Below are 19,682 nucleotides of genomic sequence, written 5' to 3'. Positions count from 1 at the left end.
TAGAGGATGATGGATTGTGATCACGTCATCTGTCCGTCGTCCGTCCACAATTTACAAAAATCGCTACTCCTCCTACAGGATTGATTGGATTTCGATCAAACTCACATACAATGTTCCCCAGGTGGGTGTGCATAAATGTTGTCAAGACGGTGGTGCCACCTGTCATATTTTCGATTTTATGGGTGTCTTGGCTGGTATGAGCGACAGCCTCATTGAGACTATTTTTTCTTTGTTGAGAAAGGAAGTTTGAAATGATGTGTAAACTTAAGCACATATAACATGAATATTAGGCTACCTTCAGTGGCATTTACTTTGTGTGTGTGTGTGGGGGGGGACTTCAATGTCATGAATAAGTTAGCTCTTAAGGAAACCTGTTTCTTTTGTCTTCTTCAATCTGTAAATAAAATATGACTAGTGAGTCAAGTCTTGTTTGGTTGTATTTATCCCCTGCACAAACAAAGTTTATAGAAACAGGTTCTGTCTGTCCGTTCGTCCGGCCAGTCAGTCATGTTTTCGTTTCCAGGCCATATCTTTAAAACTACTGAAGATATCTTCATGAAACTTTGTATACATATTAAGCAACATGTGAACTGGTGCCTTTTGCTATTTTGGATTTTTGGAAAAAAGTATTTTTCAAATTTTTACATAAAATATAGATTTTGACTTAGTTTCTAAGCGCAATTTTCATTTCCGGAGCATATATCCAAAACTATTCATGATGCGGATTTGAAACTTGGTATACATGTTAACAAGGTGATGTAGATGTGCCTAACGGTGGTGTTGTGGTTAGCATTGTTGCCTCACAGCAAGAAGATCCTGGGTTCGAGCCCAGTGGCTGGTGAGGGCCTTTCTGTATGGAGTTTGCATGGGTTTCCTCCGGGTGCTCTGGTTTCCCCCACAGTCCAAAGACATGCAGGTTAGGTTAATTGGTGGCTCTAAATTGACTGTAAGTGTGAATGGTTGTTTGTCTGTGTGTCAGCCCTGCGATAACCTGGTGACATTTCAGGGTTAGTCTTAGGGGTCGGTTTTGTTTCCGGAGCAGAACTTGAAAACTATGAGTGGTATGGACTTGAAAGTTGGTATATATGAGTGGTATGGACTTGAAAGTTGGTATAGATATGTGTTGATTAAGTAATGTATATGTGTCTTTTGATACTAAGAAATGTGAGAAATTTCTTACACTGAGGTCAGTGTAAAGAGGTAGGGTTGGTTTCTTGCAGAACTTGAAACATGTGACAAATAATATATTGAAACTTGGTATATAGTTGGTATATAGAGTGGGGGATATAGGTGACTCTGTCTTCTTGTTTATTATGCAGTAAGAATGTTTTTATGTATGGTTATAAAACTAAGATGGTATTTTTAAGCTTTGTTGTATAGCCTACTTTTGGGGTTATAAATACTTTAGAAAGCATGAAAAAATATTGTAATATCATATAGCCTAAAGTTAACCAGAGTAACGTAACTGTAGGTTGGACTAGACTAGAGTATTTGGAAAGGAGGTTTGAAATGTTGTGTAGACTTAAGTAAAGCACATATGACAGATTACTGGGCTACTTTCAGCATTACAGTTAATAGTCACTACCTTATGAACATCGACAGATTCATGTTTACAGTGGCTCGATTATTTTGGGGGAAAAAATGTGTGAGGGACATAGATGGGGGGGGGGGGGGGGGGGCATTGAGACTACTTATATATAGGGCCCAGAATTTTGTGCTACACCCCTGGTGAGACCTCACTCATTGTGCTGGAGTCCCATAAGGCCTCTCCACACCAGCTCAAACTAAAATGTGCAGTCTCTGGTCTCTAGCCTTTTTGTTGATAATCTCACTAATATATATATGGATGTCAGACCTGGCTTCAGGCATATATATATATATATATATATATATATATATATATATATATATGCCTGAAGCCAGGTCTGACATCTGAACTGGTACTAATCTAGAAACTAGTAATATAATAATAATAATAATAATAATAATAATAATAATCTAGAAACTAATAATAGAAACTTGGGTGTAGAATGGTATCAGATATGAAGCTCACAGGACAAAGGAGTCGAGTCAGTTTATTTGTATAGTGCTTTTAACAAGAGACGTTGCAAAGCAGCTTTACAGAAAAATAAAAACTTGAAACATATGAACTAATTTTATCCTTAATAAATTTATTTATCCCTCGTGATAATACATTTCCAGTAATGTCAATTACAACTGCAGTAAAAGTCCAAAACAACAATGTATACAAATCAGGTAACTCAGGTTTACAGATTAAGGCCATTTTACATCAATATGCATGGTATGTTTTTTCATTTTAATTGGACACTCCTATTGCTTATATATATCTAAATACACAGCAGGATTATTAATTTCTGTGTTATAGCATGCAAATTCTGTCTCTGTACCGGCTATCAGATTATTATAAACATGCATTGCCACTGCGACCACAAACTTAATTGATTGAAGATTTTTAACTCCTGCCTTGCTGAAACTGTCAGATTGTCACACTACAAATCAGCCCCTGCACATCCCATGAACCTGTCATCTGACTCACAGATCACCCTTACCTGTGTCTTATTGTGTCTAGTTTAGCAAATCAATTAGCACATTAGTTGTGTCTTATTTATTTCACTTTGAGTTATAATGTATTTGGTTGACTTGCTTTAATAGTGTGACTCATGCTAATGTCAGTTCTTTGTCTATATTTTGTGTTCATGCAGATAGTTTTGTTCTGGTTGTTTTTCACTTTATTTAAAATAAAATTATTATGACGGAAACAAGACCAGACCATGGAGGCAGCAGATTTTTATCAGTGCATACAGGCCCAGAATAAGCAACTCTGGGAGAACCAGAAGGAGCTCGATCTGATCAAGGTCTATCTGGATTAACTCATGGCTTAGCTCCCCCAAATAATTGTTTGGGGGTGGGGGGCTATAACTGGTGTGTTGGCCGAGTCCAAGCAGTGGAACACCGAGGCTGATCCAACACTTCCAACTATCTCCAAGAAGTGAAAATGTGTGCATAATCGAGCACTGCACAGTGCACGTTCAAAATTTTGGTAACCACCAACACACGAACATTCAGAACTGGTTGGAAGACGACTTCCAACAATAGTGGATTGTTTTTTTTTACTTTTCAAGATGAAAACAGGGCGGCACGGTGGTGTAGTGGTTAGCGCTGTCGCCTCACAGCAAGAAGATCCGGGTTCGAGCCCCGTGGCTGGCGAGGGCCTTTCTGTGTGGAGTTTGCATGTTCTCCCTGTGTCCGCGTGGGTTTCCTCCGGGTGCTCCGGTTTCTCCCACAGTCCAAAGACATGCAGGTTAGGTTAACTGGTGACTCTAAATTGACCGTAGGTGTGAATGGTTGTCTGTGTCTATGTGTCAGCCCTGTGATGACCTGGTGACTTGTCCAGGGTGTACCCTGCCTTTTGCCCGTAGTCAGCTGGGATAGGCTCCAGCTTGCCTGCGACCCTGTAGAAGGATAAAGCGGCTAGAGATAATGAGATAAGATAAGAAGATGAAAACAGATGGTAAGTCATTGACCATGGGTGTTTATACCTAGCGAATTATGTTGATGCACAAAAACCGCTCAGTGTAGCCTGGTTATGTTGACTTTAGTGTGCCAGGCTAGCTCAAAAGTTTGAGTGATTTAAAGAATATCCACAGTGGTGGGCTATTTGCCCTGACTAAATTTATTTAACAGGTCAACAACAATTTGTGTTCATGTAGACACCAATAGTTGCCCTGACATAATTTAATCATACGTTTTAATGCTACATGTAGCCGACGCAGAACCAGCCAGCCAACCATACCATAGCCAGCCTTTAGCATATTAGTCACATATGGAGATAAAAGTTTTTTGTTTTGCTATATTAATGCAATATTAATGTCAACATAAATTTGTGTTGTCCAGATACTACAAATGAGCTGCTGCAATCAACTGAGCCTGGATGCATTGGAGAAAATGCATCCAGGCTGTTAAGTGCAGCAGCTCATGGTATTTATATGTGTGTGTGTGTGTGTGTGTGTGAGAGAGAGAGAGAGAGAGAGAGAGAGAGAGAAATAGTGAGTGAGAGAGAAAGAGAGAGAGACTTGGAAGACATATATGATCATGGTCTTGTGAGATGGGATGTCATCTGGGATTTTGAATGCTGTAATATAATAATGTAGCTTAGAATTAGTCTTTGTGGTCCTAAAGGAGATATATGTGAGTGAAAAATTAGATGATTATTAAACTGATGATAAATTTTACTTGTGATTTAATAGTCAATTGACACATGCTTCAGTTTCCTAAGACCTGGGTGTTGATGATAATAATAATGAGACAGAAAGTAAAGTGAACTACACAAATTTAAAAAGAGCAGTGCAAAAATCAGTAATAAAGATGTCATAACCTTTGAATGTGCGTGGGCGATAATATTTCTTGTAAAGTTAGATATAACATCCCCAAGCTATCTGTGCCAATCTTCCTTAAATAATACAAGCTCCAGGAAAATTTGACTTAGCCCCTGGTCTTTTCAACAGCTAGAAATGCCCCTGGCCTTCACCTCATTATTATGACAGAAATATTCAGTCAAGCTTACATTCAATAAAGCTTTTGCTGGATGTTCAGTATTTCTGTCAGTTCATTATTAAGGTTCCATGCACTGAAGGTCATGGGCCCATCAGAAACTCTATTGTAATTGTGAGACGACTTCTTCTTCTTTAAAATGAATAGTGTAGACTAAATTGTAAGTTGTAGAGACATGAAACTCAGGAAAGTGAGTGTTTAAGTTTTACAAATAAAGTTCTTTATTACCTCCCCCAATGAGGTTGTTTTCGGTAGTGTTTTTGTTTGTTTGTTAGCAACATTACGGAAAAAGTAATGAACGGATTGCTCTGAAATTTTCTCCAGAGGTGTGACTGGGCACAAGTAACAATCCATTAAATTTTGGCAGTGATCCGGATCACCCTCTGGATCCGGGATTTTTTTTAAAGGATTAATTTTTCCCCATTGAAATGAATGGGCGCTCGACGCAAAAAAACAGATTTTTCCTTCTGTAGGCCAAGTTGTAAGGTGTAAAGTCATAAAACTTGGTACACTTATAGAGGAGTGGACCCTGATTGATTTCATCAAGTTTCATGTTGGTACGTCTCACGCTTTAGCGCCACCAACTGATCACAATCTTACATGCGTTCATACACGTAACTTTTGATCTGTATGTCCGATTTTCATAAGTCTGGTGCTGTTGGAATCCTTGGAGCTAGACGATTCCAATGCACCCTATGACGTAATTCTCAGCCTAAATAGATTTTCCGCCATTTTGAATTTTGTCCAAAGTAAAGGTAGAGTGACCCTGGCCGCATGTTTTGTCCGATCATCACGAAACTTGGCACACATGATCTTCAGTCCATGCCTAATGAATAATATTTGTTTCGCTCTCATATATCGAAGCGTTCGCCCATGGCAGCCAATCAAAATTGATGGCAACGCCACCAAACAGGAAGTGAGCTCATATCACGGAAACGCTTTGACGTATCAAGACCATATTTAGTGACGTCACTTTGGACACCATCAAACTACCCTCATCAAATATGGTGTCATTTGGCCACTAGGGGGTGTCACAATTAGCAAAAAAGTATTTTGGCTCATGTCTCAGAAACGCTTTGACGCATCAAGACCATATTTGTTGAGATGACTTTCAGCACCAGTTCATGTATGCTCATCAAATTTGGTGTCATTTGGCCACTAGGGGGTGCCACAATGAGCAAAAATGTGTTTTGGGTCATATCTCTTTACGGATTTAGAATTACATCTAAATTTTCATGTTAGTGATGCTCTGGGATGTCCCTGTAAAGAACCTTGCCAGCCTGTCATCTCCGTATGAGAATCTGTCTTGTGTCTTGGCAAAACTTTCGCGCGTTGACACAAAACTTGTTGTATGGGCATGCGGTCGCCTCTCTTGCCGGGTCGCTATGGCGCTATGGCGCACCTGAGCAAGCACACTTTCGCATTTTCTCCGGAAATGCATTCTAGTTATTATTATTACCTCCGCCAAGGAGGTTATGTTATGTTTTCAGTAGCGTTGGTTTGTTTGTTGGTTTGTCTGTTAGCAACATTACGGAAAAAGTAATGAGCGGATTGCTCTGAAATTTTTTTCCAGAGGTGTGACTGGGCACAAGTAACAATCCATTAAATTTTGGCAGTGATCTGGATCACCTTCTGGATCCCAGATTTTTTTAAAGGATTCTTGGCGGAGGTCTGCGCTGTCTGAGTGCTTTTCTAGTTTCCACTGATTCCTTGGGTTCTCCCAAACAAAAAAGCCGTAAGAACAATTTTTCTCCAGCCACCTAGATTTTTTTTTGCTATTTGCATTATTTACTTTTGCAAACTAGTCCTAGGATTTTATTTTATTTTTTTACCTATCTTCACAACTTTGGTTTCAGCATGGGGATAAACTGGCTCCAGCTTCCCCTGCAACCCTGTCTGATAAGTGGTATAGATAATCAATAGATGAATGGTAGAGTGTTAAATTCAATAATTATCAAATCATGTTGCCATTTGTAAACACTATGGCTGCCACTTGTCAATCAATACTAATGAGGCGGAACCGTATTTACTCAGTTGTAACTCATGAGTACATCCGTAGATTTGCATGAATCTTAAAATGCATATGCAAGGGTCAATCCTGAGGTCATATGCAAATGTCCATATTCTCATTTTCTTTCTCCTTGAAGTCAGCCATGTTTTCATCTTCTTCGGCGAGCTTGGCCATCTGATCAGGGTCAACATAGGTGTAGAAATAGGCCATGATGGAGAAGATGATGCTGACTGCAACCAGCAGTGCAGCAAAGAGCAGAAACTCTGACCACTGTAAATGATATTAGTTAGTCTTTCAGCACTACAAAGTCTTATACATAAATATGTGATGGCCTGGGAAAAACATTTCATGTGGTGAAATTTTGACTACAGTATAGTTTTAATTATGCTTCTTTTTTGCATGTATGTCAACCACAAGTCTGTTACCCCAAAAGTGAAAAGGTACTGATGAAATAAAAAGTTATAATAATAATAATAATAAATTATTATTATTATTATTATTTAGTAAAAAAAAGTTCATGTTTTTTGTTTAAATATATTTATGGTTCTTTAAAGTTGAAATATTAAAGTAGGTTATAGGCAGAAAACCTACTTAACAAGCTGTTCATCCACCCTGTCATACCAAGCCGTTTCCTTTCTGCCTGTCTCTAGTTTCTTTGACCCTTGCTCTCGTTTATACCTTGTCTTTCTCTAGACTTGCCTACATTGCTCTGTTTGCCGATTGACTGACCCTCGCTTGCCTTTTTACCATGATTCTTGTATAGCGTTTTGGCTTTGTTTCCTGTTTGCTTTCCCCGCTCTCCCCTGCACATACATCCGTAAGTGCCTGCACCCTGACAAGATACTTCGCCTCGATGGATGCAGCAGAGGAGGTGAAGCAGACAGCTGAATGCTCAGGGACGCTTCTTGGGAGAACATCAGCAGATGCTTGCTGACCTCAACACCAGGATGGCACAGCTTGCAGCCATGATGTCACAGGCCCTAATGTGCCCTGAAGCTTCACCAAGTCCCACGCTACTTTTCCCATATCCTGAGAAATATGCCTGTGATGCCCTCAGCTGTGATTTTTGCTTCAGTGCTCCATGTACTTCTCTACAATTCCTAACATCTCTGATGAACGCAAGATTGCTAAGTTTCTTTTGTTCTTGACTGGTAAGGTGCTAAAGTGGGCTAGTGCTGTGTGAAAAAGTGGAGACGAGCACACAACTTCATATGACTGTTTCCTCTAATTATTTAAATGAGTGTTTGATCATGAACCAGAGGGAATCGAAGTCTGTGAGAGCTTGCTCACCATCATACAAGGTTCAAGGGGAGTCACTGTATATGCCCTGGATTTCAGAACTCTCACAGCCACCAGAACTGGCTCTAAAGGCTGTTTTTTGTCAAGGTCTTCACCCTGAGGTACTGAGTGAACTGGCGTGTAGAGATGAACACCTAACCTTAGACTCCCTTGTCGGTCTAGCCATCAGGCTGGATCACTTACTCTCCAGTCGACCTTCCCTCAAGGAAGAGACCAAGCCCACGCCATTCATTGACATTCCCACACCCATGGAGGTTTCTCAAACCCATCTGAAATACTCCAAACAAGAGAAGAGGAAACGAGAGGGTCTGTGTTTTTACTGTGGAAGTTCCAGTCATCAGATCACACAGTGTCCAGTCCACTCGTCTCGCACCATCTCTGCTGAGACCACTTCCGACTCAGTGAGTCCAGTGAGCTATTTTAAGGCCCAATCATTCAAGGTTCCTGTATTGCTGAAACTGCCCTCCTTGACCCACATGCTTTCTGCATTTGTTGATTCAGGGGTGGAGGGGAATTTCATCAACACCTCAATTGTCTAGAAGTTCAGTCTGCCCACAAGCCCTCTGCAGTGTCCACTCAGCATCAAGACCATCGATGGAGGGCCAATAAGGGATGGCCTCATCACCTCTTGGACCACTCCTGTGCACCTTCAGGTGGGAGCCCTTTGTTCTGAACTCATTTCACTCTTGGTTACCTCCACCATTCATCACGACATCATCTTGGGCTATCCATGGCTACAGCTTCATGTCCCCCTGATCTCCTGGCAGAATAAGGAGATTCTTCAGTGGTCACCTACATGCTTCCAGAATTGCCTTCAGCGTCCTCAGCTAAATCTCTCCTCCATGTCTGTAGAGAGTCCCCAGCCTGACTCCTTAGAGAATGTTCCAGAGTGTTACTTGTACTTACAGGAGGGCTTCAGTAAGGGTAAAGCCTGTGGCCTGCCACCACATTGCCCATACGACTGCCATTGATCTCCTGCTAGATACATCTCCACCACATGGTTGTATCTACCCTCTCTCAAGCAGAATGGACTGCTATGGAGGAGTATATTCAAGAGGCCCTCAAGCAGGGTTACATACGCCCATCAACTTCACCAGCATCAGCTGGATTCTTCTTCGTTGAGAAGAGAGGGGGAGGTCTCTGACCCTGCATAGATGTTAGAGGGCTCAACCAAATCTCAGTTAAGTACCCTTATCCTCTTCCATTGGTACCCTCGGCTTTAGAACAACTACACACTGCCAAAATATTCTCTAAGCTAGACCTGCACCGTGCCTACAACCTGGTTAGAATCCAAGAGGGAGATGAGTGGAAGACCGCCTTCAGTACCAATGCCGGCCATTTTGAATACCGGGTAATGCCATATGGCCTTTCTCCGGCACCAAGTGTGTTTCAGTGCCTTATTAATGACACACTTTAGGACATGTTGGGGAGATATATTGTAGTTTACATTGACGATATCCTGATCTACTCCCCAGATGAAGAGAGCCATCTCAGGCATGTCAGATCAGTTCTCCAATGCCTGTTAGAGAATCAACTTTATGTCAAGGCTGAGAAGTGCGAATTTAACATGCATCAGATCTCGTTTTTGGGTTACATCATCAGCGCAGAAGGGGACAGCATGGACCCCTCCAAGGTGTCTGCAGTTACGTCCTGGCCAGTACCCACCTCAGTCAAGGAACTCCAACATTTCCTAGGTTTTGCCAACTTCTATCATCGCTAATTAGAAGTTTCAGCACTATCGCAGCACCCTTGACTTCTCTGTTAAAGAAGGGACCCAAGCGCCTCCACTGGAGTACCTCAGCCGAAGAGGCCTTCAATAAACTCAAGACTGCCTACACCACAGCCCCAATACTGCAACGTCCTGACCCAGCCAGACCATTCACGGTCGAGGTAGATGTCTCTGAGACAGGTGTAGGAGGGATCCTTTCACAGCATTTCGGGGAGAGACCCAAGCTCCACCCGGTGGCATTCTTCTCAAGGAAACTCACCTCTGCAGAGAGAAACTACGATGTTGGGAATAGAGAAATATTAGCTATCAGGCTTGCTCTGGAGGAATGGAGGCACTGGCTGGAGGGAGCCACACATCCCTTAGTCATATTAATCGGCCATAAGAACCTTGAATATCTCAAGAAGGTGAAAAGACTTAATCCACATCAAGCCAGATGGGCATTGTTTTTCACACGCTTCCATTTCATGATTTCATATCGCCAAGGCACCAAGAACACAAAAGTGGATGCCTTATCTCGGACATTCCACTCCATTCCTCACAACCCTGAACCTCATCCCATTCTCGCACCTGACTGTTTCATCCAGGCTATCACGTGGGACCTAGACAAAGAAATAAGGGAGTCACAACCTCAGGCACTTCCAGAGAGTTGTCCACCTGGCCTCCTGTACATCCCTAACAACCTCAGAGGAAAACTCATCACATGGGCTCATGCATTTCCTGCTACTGGACATCCAAGCAGCCATCGTACTCAGCAAATGCTGAGAAACAAGTACTAGTGGGAGAACATGCTGACAGAAGTCAATTGTTTCATCTCCTCTTGCTCTGAGTGCACCCAGGCCGAGGTTCCATGAACCCCTCCAGGTGGGAAGCTCTGCCCTTTCCCAGTACCTCAGAGACCCTGGTCCCACCTGGCCGTAGATTTCATCACAGATTTACCACCGTCCCAATACAACACAACCATTATGGTAACAGTGGACAGATTTTCCAAGGCACTGAGACTCATCCCGTTACCTGGCATCCTCGCTGCCTTCCAGACAGCCAAACTGTTATTTCAGTATGTGTTCAGATACTTTGGTATCCCAGAGGACATAGTGACTGTGGTCCTCAGTTCAGGGGTTTCTATTAGTAATGGCATTGAGAGCAACAGCTCGAAACAGACGACAAGCATGGCTTCTCAAAACTACAAAACCCAAGAACCACAGCGCTGTCTATCACCTGCTTATTAATTACACCTGTCTCTCATTCTCCACTCATCAAGTCATGCTACTTAATCCCCTCTCTTACTCACTTCCGTGCAAAGTATTGTTCAGTGTTTACCCTGTCATACCAAGCCGTTTGCTTTCTGCCTGTCTCTAGTTTCTTCGATCCTTGTTCTCGTTTATACCTCATCTTTCTCTAGTCTTGCCTACATTGCTCTGTTTGCCAATCAACAGACCCTCGCCTGCCTTTTTACCACGATTCTTGTCTAGCATTTTGGTTTTGTTTCCTGTTTGCTTTCCCCGCTCTCCCCTGCACATACATCTGTAAGTACCCTGCACCCTGACGCGTTACATGTATATCATGGTGTTTTATTGACTTTTATTAACGTTTGCTTATCTAAGGCCAGACTAGGTGTCCTATAAAGAAATCACCAGATCCAGAACTTACCTGCTCCAGCCCAGCTCCCTCTGCCACAATCACCACAATGACATTCCCAAAAGCCACAGTAAGAAGCCATCCTGCTTGCAGCACAGACTTCATACTCGCTGGGGCCTAAGGGCACAAGCTGTGGCATGAGCAACTGAAACTGACAGAACATTAAATCTAAAATGTGGTTCACTGACATACCTGTGAATATGAAAATTCTAGACCAGTGATTGAGAACATGACCTCCCCTGCAGTGATGAGGACGTACTGTGGGATCTGCCAAGCAATGTGCACATTGTTTGCCTGGACATCCTCAGTCTTATTAATTTGTATGGCTTCTGTGTCCTGTACAAACAGGCAACTATTGACCCTTTTTAGCCTGGCTACCCATTCCTGTATCATTATCTCATACAGATAAATAAGAGAAGAGTTCATTTTTAAGAAGCAACAGCCATCATTTAATTCTTAAACTGAATACTGTTTTCTGTGACTGTGTGTGTGAGCTGACTAATTTCTATTTTATATCTTTTAAAAACTTTGTGAAAACCACAATTCTAGTCTATATAATTGTCCAAGAAATTGTGAAACAAATATCGCCATGGCCTCTACAGTAAAATATTAACCACACGAAGATAAACATCTTTTTACCCCGCCAAGAATGAATGTGTAGGTGGCACCAAAGTCAAGAAGCCCCAGATCAATAAGATGTGTCTTTGTCTGTGATACGCAGGAAACTTCCGTGTATCTGCAGGGGGAAAAAACATTGTCAAAGACATGAGCTTCATCAACCAAGACCTTGATCAGGCATAAAATCTGTAATCACTGATATGAAAATCCATAAAAAGTCCATAAAAATATTTTCAACTTGAGGAGAGATAATCAATCACCAGATGTTACATGATTGTAATTAAATAGAGCTATTAGTAAGATACCCACCTTCCTCTTTCAACACTTTTGCTTTCAGAGATCCCGTAACTGCTTGGTGCAAAGAATGTTATACTGCCTACTGTTATGTTCATATCCTCTGATCGGCTATTAATGAATCTGAAAAAAAAAATTAGTCAGAAATTTATAGCTCATTACAAAGAACCATCCAAGTTGTATTATGCAAAGTCTGATAATTCTACTGAAGATTAACTCTCCAGTTAAAATTTGACCTCAGAAACACCCTTCCCTGCTCACTGTGATTCTTATTCAGTATTTATGATTCTTCAAAGTTGTACTGTACCTGAGGAAGGCTTCTCCATTCTTAGATTTAATGATATTATCCTTTTCCTGCATTTTAGTCACACAAAATATGTAAAAGAGGACAATGTAATATCACTACAATGCAAAATTAAATAAGAACCTGGTATAATCTTAATATATTTAGATGCCAATTGTGTTCCTATCTGTCAAAAGTACTTCCTGGAGACGTTTAGTAAACTCTTAAAACCTCACCTGTTTACACTCAATACTAGTGCCCTCACTATACAAGATGAGGCTATAGGCAGTGTGCTCACTGACGTTAAGTTGGCACTGGTGAGCCACTCCATTTTGAGAAACAGTGACTGGGAAGACTTGGCTGACATCCTCAAGTGGAAATCTAGTGTATTCCAAAGGATCCTAACAACAACAGTGATTTCATTATTTGCTTTATAGTGGTTAAAAATTAATTTTAAAATAAACTTAAAACAGTTAAATGACAGATAACCTCACCTTATATGATTCTATTTTGTCAGGGAAAATATTATGTCCTGTAATTTCTACAGACACAGCCTCTCCATTAACAAGGTTAAGGACTTGTAGCAAACACTCTTTGGCTGGTGGAGGTTCCACACCCGTTTTCTTTGCCAGAAAATACAACACAGAGTACATCACACTCAGTACTGACAGTTTCTATGACTTCCTTTTAAAATTTGCAACACTGTGGTATAAATAAAGACTGTGTGAAGACATACAATGACATTGACTTCCACTACAGTTGCAGCACAGAAAGCGAGTGCAGCAAGGATCATTCCTGCGGTCATCTTCCTTAGAGGCCTAAGCACAGGAGAGAGATATTGAAGTTACACAAGCAAGAAGTCTAACATTTGATTATTAGCCAGACTATGTTCTTTTGTTTGCACCTGCATGTCCAAAACACGATTTATAAAAGAGTGCAGACAAATGTGCATGAATATAAATGGCTTATAATCATTTAAAATAAATTCCATGAACATTCCATAGGGGATAACACTTAAAGGTCATAGGCAATGGTCGGAGGTGAAACGTAGAATATCAACTTTATTGTCTAGAAGAACGACCCAAAAAGCAAATTCAATTTTCCTAGTGTCTAATTTGCACCCTATAATTGAATAAAACGGTTAAAATATACTGTTTTGCCCAATTTACGAAGGTTTGCTTACATCTCACTGATGCGCACTTTCACCGCCAGGGGACAGTCGTCATGACGTCATTTAAGGCAAACAGACTGGGAGCAGTTCTGTGTTTATTTGCGAACCGAGCACATGTGTACGGACTTTGGTCGTGAGAGGTTGTGTAAAATGTCTGAAAGCAATTTTGAAGTAGGAACTCTCCAAATTGAATATTGAGAGGTGAAACCATATATGTATGAACCTATGGCCGTTGCGAAGCAATCGGTGAATGTGGCTCACTGGTTTGATCGTGCGGCCTCGGAATCGGACAGCGACTCGGCCGACTCTGATTGCAGTGACCCTGGACCTCAACAAGATTCGCGCTCAAACGATTTATCCTGGTAGTTATGATAAATTCCTACTTTCATCGTAATACTAAATAGGAGTCCTTTTGAAGAATAATTAAACCGCCCTCCTTAGTGGATATAGGTAACGATTACTTGACAGTGTGCCAGTAGGCCACATTAGCCTGCCATCCACAGCATTATACTATTTATAGCCTACTCTAAGCGAGGAAATATCCCTTTTGTCTCATTTCCACAATGATTGTACAGGATCCCTCAGGATTTTTGACTTGTCAATTGCAAGCAAAAGTAAAAATGTTTACCTCCAATCTTCTCCTTTTTGCTTGAGCGTTGCTGCTCCATTTCTTCTTTGACTGCTTGATTTTGTTTCACGCGCACAATCCACTCTCTCCGCCTCGTCTCCTCTTCCGGAAAAAGCCAACCCTCTGGCTTCACGCGCACAATCCAGTCTCTCCGCCTCATCTCCTCTTCCGGAAAAAGCCAATCCACTCTCTCCGCCTCATCTCCTCTTTCGGAAAAAGCCAACCAACTCGCTCCGCCTCTTCTCCTTTTTCGGAAAAAGCCAACCCACTCGCTCCGCCTCTTCTCCTCTTTCAGAAAAAGCCAATCCTCTCGCTCCACCTCTTCTCCTCTTCCGGAAAAAGCCAATCCACTCTCTCTGCCTCTTCTCCTCTCTCGGTAAAAGGTAAAAACTTCTTCCTGACCCGGTCCCATTGTTACAGTTCACTGCACAACAATAAGGCATGGTTTTTCTTTGGAAATTCCTGAACGCACGTCTGCACTCAAGCCGAATGGCAATGCAAGTAAACGGAAGTAGACTCAACTCAAGCGGTGTGTTTGTCTTGAATGATGTCACGCGCCGAGTGGTCACGAAAATTGCCAAACAGAAATTTGACGCGATCCGCGCTAACTTATTTTAATGATTACTTATTAACAATACTTCTTGGGACCAGAAGAAAATTACAGAGGGTTTTTTAACATATAAAGTTTCTAATGTGCATAAAATTAAAACCGTTGCCTATGAGCTTTAAGGTACAAAAAACAGCAAATGTTATCTGAAATTCTGAAATTGTGGCATGGCAAGACTTAAATGTGTTGGAGATCAAACAGATTAAAATATGAAATAAATTTAGGTCTGGTGTCATGTCAGAGACAAAGTGTATTTTATAATCTTGATACAATAACTTAATAATGAACCAGCACTTAACCACTTAATACCACAATATGGAAATTAAGAAAAAAAAGCTGTGAGGAAAATGCCAAACAGTGGAGACATAAGTAATTCATCTTCTTCATGTAAAGCTTAAGTGCCGGGGTGGGTGGAGTTACATGGAGTCAACAGGAAATCTTTTGATGGAGAGGGTGGAGACCTCGACTGGCTATCGTAGCCTGTAGGGAATCGGCCGTCAGACATTCTGTCGCATGTCCCAGACCCGGTGAAATGTAACTGAATTGTCTTGGCCAGCCCTAAGGGTCCCATCTGCATCTCATCATTGCTGAGGAGTGTGCTCCCATCACCCAATCAAGCATCCAGCCAGAGCAGGTCATGATATTTTTTTAACCATATTAACATGCCATTGTTGTGTATTATGCCTGATGTCAAGACTCTCGTATCTGTGAGCCTACCACACAGATTTAATACTTGTGTCATTTTTAGGGCATACCTAACAACCTGTGTTTTCTCTCCCCCCCCATCTGTCCCTCTGAGTTACATGTTGGTCCTGGGATTGAGATGCTGGCCTCTTCTGCCCCTCAGACCTGCTTGATCCATCCTGGTGCCCTGTGTCTGGTCGGAGTTTTATTGCATCGCTCCTGTGAAGGACGGCCCCATGAGGACAGTTGAGGGTTATACCTGGAGGATGCTCTGGACACTTACAGTAATGCTTTTATGGCTGAGGACTACAGTTGACTTGCTAACTTTAGGACTGCAGTTGTCATGAACAGTTTTGCACTCAAGTTTCCATCAATGAAGAGTTATAACATCAACGAAACTGTTTTCATGTTAAAACTGTTAATGTTATAGTCATGCTGTCTGTTGTTGCCCAAATGAGGAGGGTTCCCTTTTGAGTCTGGTTCCTCTCGAGATTTCTTCCTCATGTCGTCTGAGGGAGTTTTTCCTTGCCACCGTCGCCACAGGCTTGCTCATTGGGGATAGATTAGGGACAAAATTAGCTCATGTTTTAAGTTGTTCAAATTCTGTAAAGCTGCTTTGCGACAATGTTTATTGTTAAAAGCGCTATACAAATAAACTTGACTTGACTTGACTTGGTGGAGACAGATGTAGGTCCAGAAGATATTTATTAAGAATAAGACAAACAGGCAAACAATCCGACACAGCATGCATGAATCGTGAATGGAAAAACAGGCAAGAGGTCAAGTGAGGCACATACAGACTATCGAAGGCACAGACTAAAGCGGAATGCAAAAGACGAAGAACAGGAAATCAGAAAACCAGGAGATCAATCAGAAAACAAGGCTCGGTAAAGTGTCACACACAACTCAATACTTTGTAACATGAGTCAGTCTTATGTGTGCTGATTGCACCTTAATCCACTATCTGTGTGAAGCATTAGCGGTGTGCGCATGTGAGTCAGTTCGTAGCGTGTGCTGTCCACAGCGCACATGAGTCAGCCAATGCATGTGGATCTGACAGAACCCCCCAAAGAGCTCCCTATGCTCCATCTTTAGTGGCCCCGGGGATGAGGGCCTGGCGCTGGACGCCGTGCCATCAGCTCTCCGTTCTGTGGCACTGGATACTCAGCTCTGGTGGGGGCTTAGGCTCAAGCTATGGACAAGGCCTGGATTCCAGACACAGTTCGAGCATGGGTTTGGGTATTGGACTGAACATGGGTTCTGGGCAGGATCTGGACATGGGCTCATGCATGAGCTTGGGCTTTGGACAGGACCTGGACTCTGGACAGGGCTCTGTCTGACCATTGCTCGTCCTTGTCGAAGCCCAGTGGTGCGCCGGCGAGGTCCTCATGACCCAGCGGCGGAACATCATCTTCAAAGCCGGGGGGCAGCAGAATGACAATGTCTTCTTTACTGACGTCTGGGGCAGAAGCCACCCCATTGACCTCTGGCACTGATTCTGGAACAGGCTCTGGAGCTGGCTCTGATGCTGGCTCTGGCTCTTGTGCTGGTGCAGGTGCTGGCATTGGCACTGGGACAGGCTGTGGGACTGGCTCTGTAATTGGCTCTGGAGTGACAGCCTCCTCTGCTGCTGCTGTGTCAGTGGCCACTAACGCTGTAGCCCCTCCCCCCGAAAAAAAATTCATGGGGGTCCTCCTTCTCTAAAGCATCATACAGGTACCAGAGCATTATGTAAAAAAGACTGAGTTATGTAGGCATGGATGTTCCACTCTTACAAGGTAATCGGCCCATCAGCATGTTCGTCCCGTGAGCCAGTTAATCATGTAGCTGACCAAGACTGGTTCTGGAGGCTTGGGCTCCTCCAGGTCAGCATAAAAACATGCACGTTGCAATGCGAACCCCTTGGGGTGATATTCCACTCCATCATCGGGTGCAGGGGTGTCTGTCCCAAGTTGCTGCCAGAAAAATACAGCTAGGGGTTGAGGCACAGAAACCTGGGCATGGCATAGAGGGGCGTGCTGGTTATCTTCTGCTACATCCATGTAGCAGCGAAGTATTCTGTCGGAGGGGCAAAGTATTCTGTCAGGGTGGATGGTGGAGACGGATGTAGGTGCAGAAGACATTTATTAAGAATAAGACAAACAGGCGACCAATCCAAGACGGCAGGCATGAATTGTGAATGGAGAAACAGGCAATAGGTCGAATGAGGCACAAACAGACCATCAAAGGCACAGACTAAAGTAGAATACAAAAGAAGAGGAACAGGAAATCAAGAGATCAATTGGAAAACAAAGCTCGGTAAAATGTCACACACAACTCAATACTTCACAAAGTGAGTCAGTCTTAGACGTCCTTATATATGCGTACTGATTGTGCCTTAATCCGCTGCTGGTGTGAGTCATTAGCGGTACGCATGCGTGATTCAGTTCGTAGTGCACGCTGTCCAGAGCACGTGTGAGAGTCAGCCAACGTGCACGGGTGTGACATTAAGTACACTCTGCTCTGCACCGTTTTGCTGTGCAAGAACCGCATAATGAATGCTGCACCTTGCATAATCACGGACACTGCATATGTTGTTTTGCACTTTTACTAGACAAGAACAAAAAAATTTTTTAGTGTACTTTGAATGCTGTTAAAATTTTACTGGGACTTTCTATTCCACATGGATATGTAGCTTTGGCTGTACTTACGTGAGGTTAATCCGACAAAGACCGATGAGCGGGTACACACCCATGTCAAAGATAGGAACGAACACCAGAATGAGCAAAGCATTCAGCATCTTAACAACAGGGAAGGGAAAAACAATACATCCTGCATCTCACAGAGCACAATAACCATAATGATCAGAAAATCATAAAATATATAGCTGAAACAGATAACAGTAAATGTGTTGCTTAAATTTTATGACAGTTTCTTCGTAACATCACATCATTAAGCTTTAATAGTGCTCCAGGCCACGGGAAGATTTGTGCATACAGGTACCTGCATTTGATCAGGCTTTATTACAAAACCTCCACCCTGTAAAACAGGAAAATACAGATGAATGGATAGAGCATAAAATTACGCAATATAAAAATCTTCATCTGCAGATTAGTTGTTTGAACTGTCACAAAACGAATGCAAATTAAAAAAAAAAGAAAATTATTTAAATTACAATGAGTCATTTCTGCACCTCACTCACTCAGCCAACATACAGGAAGTATGAGTTTTTCATTAATTTCTGTATTTTTGACCAAGGTTTTCAAACCTGCTTATGAAGAACCTAGGTCCTATACATTATTAGTGTTTTCCTTTCTGCAACAAATTAAAGCTAAATTTGAGCTTACTATTAAGGACTAGATAATTTAAGTCAAGAACATGAGGTAAAACAGCATAAGGTTTCCATCATAGTAATTCAGAAACACAGATATAAACAATAAAAACAATACCAGTCAAAAGTTTGGACACATCTAATCATTCATAGGTTTTTCTGTATCTTGACAATTCTCTACATTGTAGAACAATACTGAAAACATCAAAACTATGAATTAACATATGGAACATAAAGGGAATTATCAATATACTGTAGGTTGTTTTAACGTATTTGCTGTATTTTGCGTTGTTAGGTGGACAACTTTATGAAAATTAATTCATTGCTCAGCTCAATGGAATACATCAAGTGCTTTGTAAAAATGTCATTACCCTAATAAATTGAGAATTACTGGATATGTGAATGCTCAATGGTTTTTTTGTTATACATATAAATCCTAAATAGATTAAAATGGTGTAATCTGGGAAATAGGACAATTTTGTCCATGCAACTGTGGGCCATACAGTTGTCATTTAAACTTCATTATCCTTTACTCAGTTTCATGTAATCATGTGATTGCACTCGGGACAAGAAAAAACACAATCATATAGAAACAGGACATGAAGCAATGAAACTCTAGTTATGTATGTAACTGTGGTTCTATGAAGGAGTGGAAGAACACCAGAGGCAGTCAATAGACTAGTGGAATTCTTCATGCACCTGCGCATTAGTCGAGAAACATGTATAAACTTCTGTCATCATGTAACCATGATATCGCGAGACCCAGTATAAATACCAGTATGCGGGTCATGACGTTCTCAATGGTCATTCTTGCCCTTCCGAGTGACCAGAGACTCTGGCG

The 19,682-nt window shown here is 41.9% G+C and overlaps 1 protein-coding gene across 6 annotated transcripts in view; it reads right to left on the bottom strand.

The window, feature by feature from the left end:
* Positions 1 to 2,169: 2,169 nt before the first annotated feature.
* The window catches only part of LOC132891771 (solute carrier family 15 member 2-like), an 89,596-nt gene continuing 72,083 nt past the window's right edge, over positions 2,170 to 19,682 (bottom strand). For 5 of the 6 annotated variants that reach the window (XM_060929694.1, XM_060929698.1, XM_060929697.1 and 2 more), the window contains exons 13-23: positions 18,514 to 18,549; positions 18,222 to 18,310; positions 13,178 to 13,259; positions 12,936 to 13,064; positions 12,678 to 12,842; positions 12,466 to 12,512; positions 12,174 to 12,281; positions 11,886 to 11,982; positions 11,439 to 11,582; positions 11,259 to 11,363; positions 2,170 to 6,853 (exon numbers count right to left, since the gene is read on the bottom strand). In XM_060929694.1, the coding sequence (XP_060785677.1) occupies positions 6,677 to 6,853; positions 11,259 to 11,363; positions 11,439 to 11,582; positions 11,886 to 11,982; positions 12,174 to 12,281; positions 12,466 to 12,512; positions 12,678 to 12,842; positions 12,936 to 13,064; positions 13,178 to 13,259; positions 18,222 to 18,310; positions 18,514 to 18,549 (1,179 nt within the window). In that variant the 3' untranslated portion in view covers positions 2,170 to 6,676. The remainder of the gene's footprint in view (positions 6,854 to 11,258; positions 11,364 to 11,438; positions 11,583 to 11,885; positions 11,983 to 12,173; positions 12,282 to 12,465; positions 12,513 to 12,677; positions 12,843 to 12,935; positions 13,065 to 13,177; positions 13,260 to 18,221; positions 18,311 to 18,513; positions 18,550 to 19,682) is intronic. The other variant, XM_060929695.1, reaches the window with a different exon arrangement.

Source organism: Neoarius graeffei, chromosome 9 (assembly GCF_027579695.1).
Source record: "Neoarius graeffei isolate fNeoGra1 chromosome 9, fNeoGra1.pri, whole genome shotgun sequence".
In the NCBI taxonomy this organism is placed as follows: domain Eukaryota; kingdom Metazoa; phylum Chordata; class Actinopteri; order Siluriformes; family Ariidae; genus Neoarius; species Neoarius graeffei.
The sequence above is the reverse complement of the archived record's forward strand: the minus strand, read 5'-3'. Positions and strand labels throughout refer to the sequence as shown.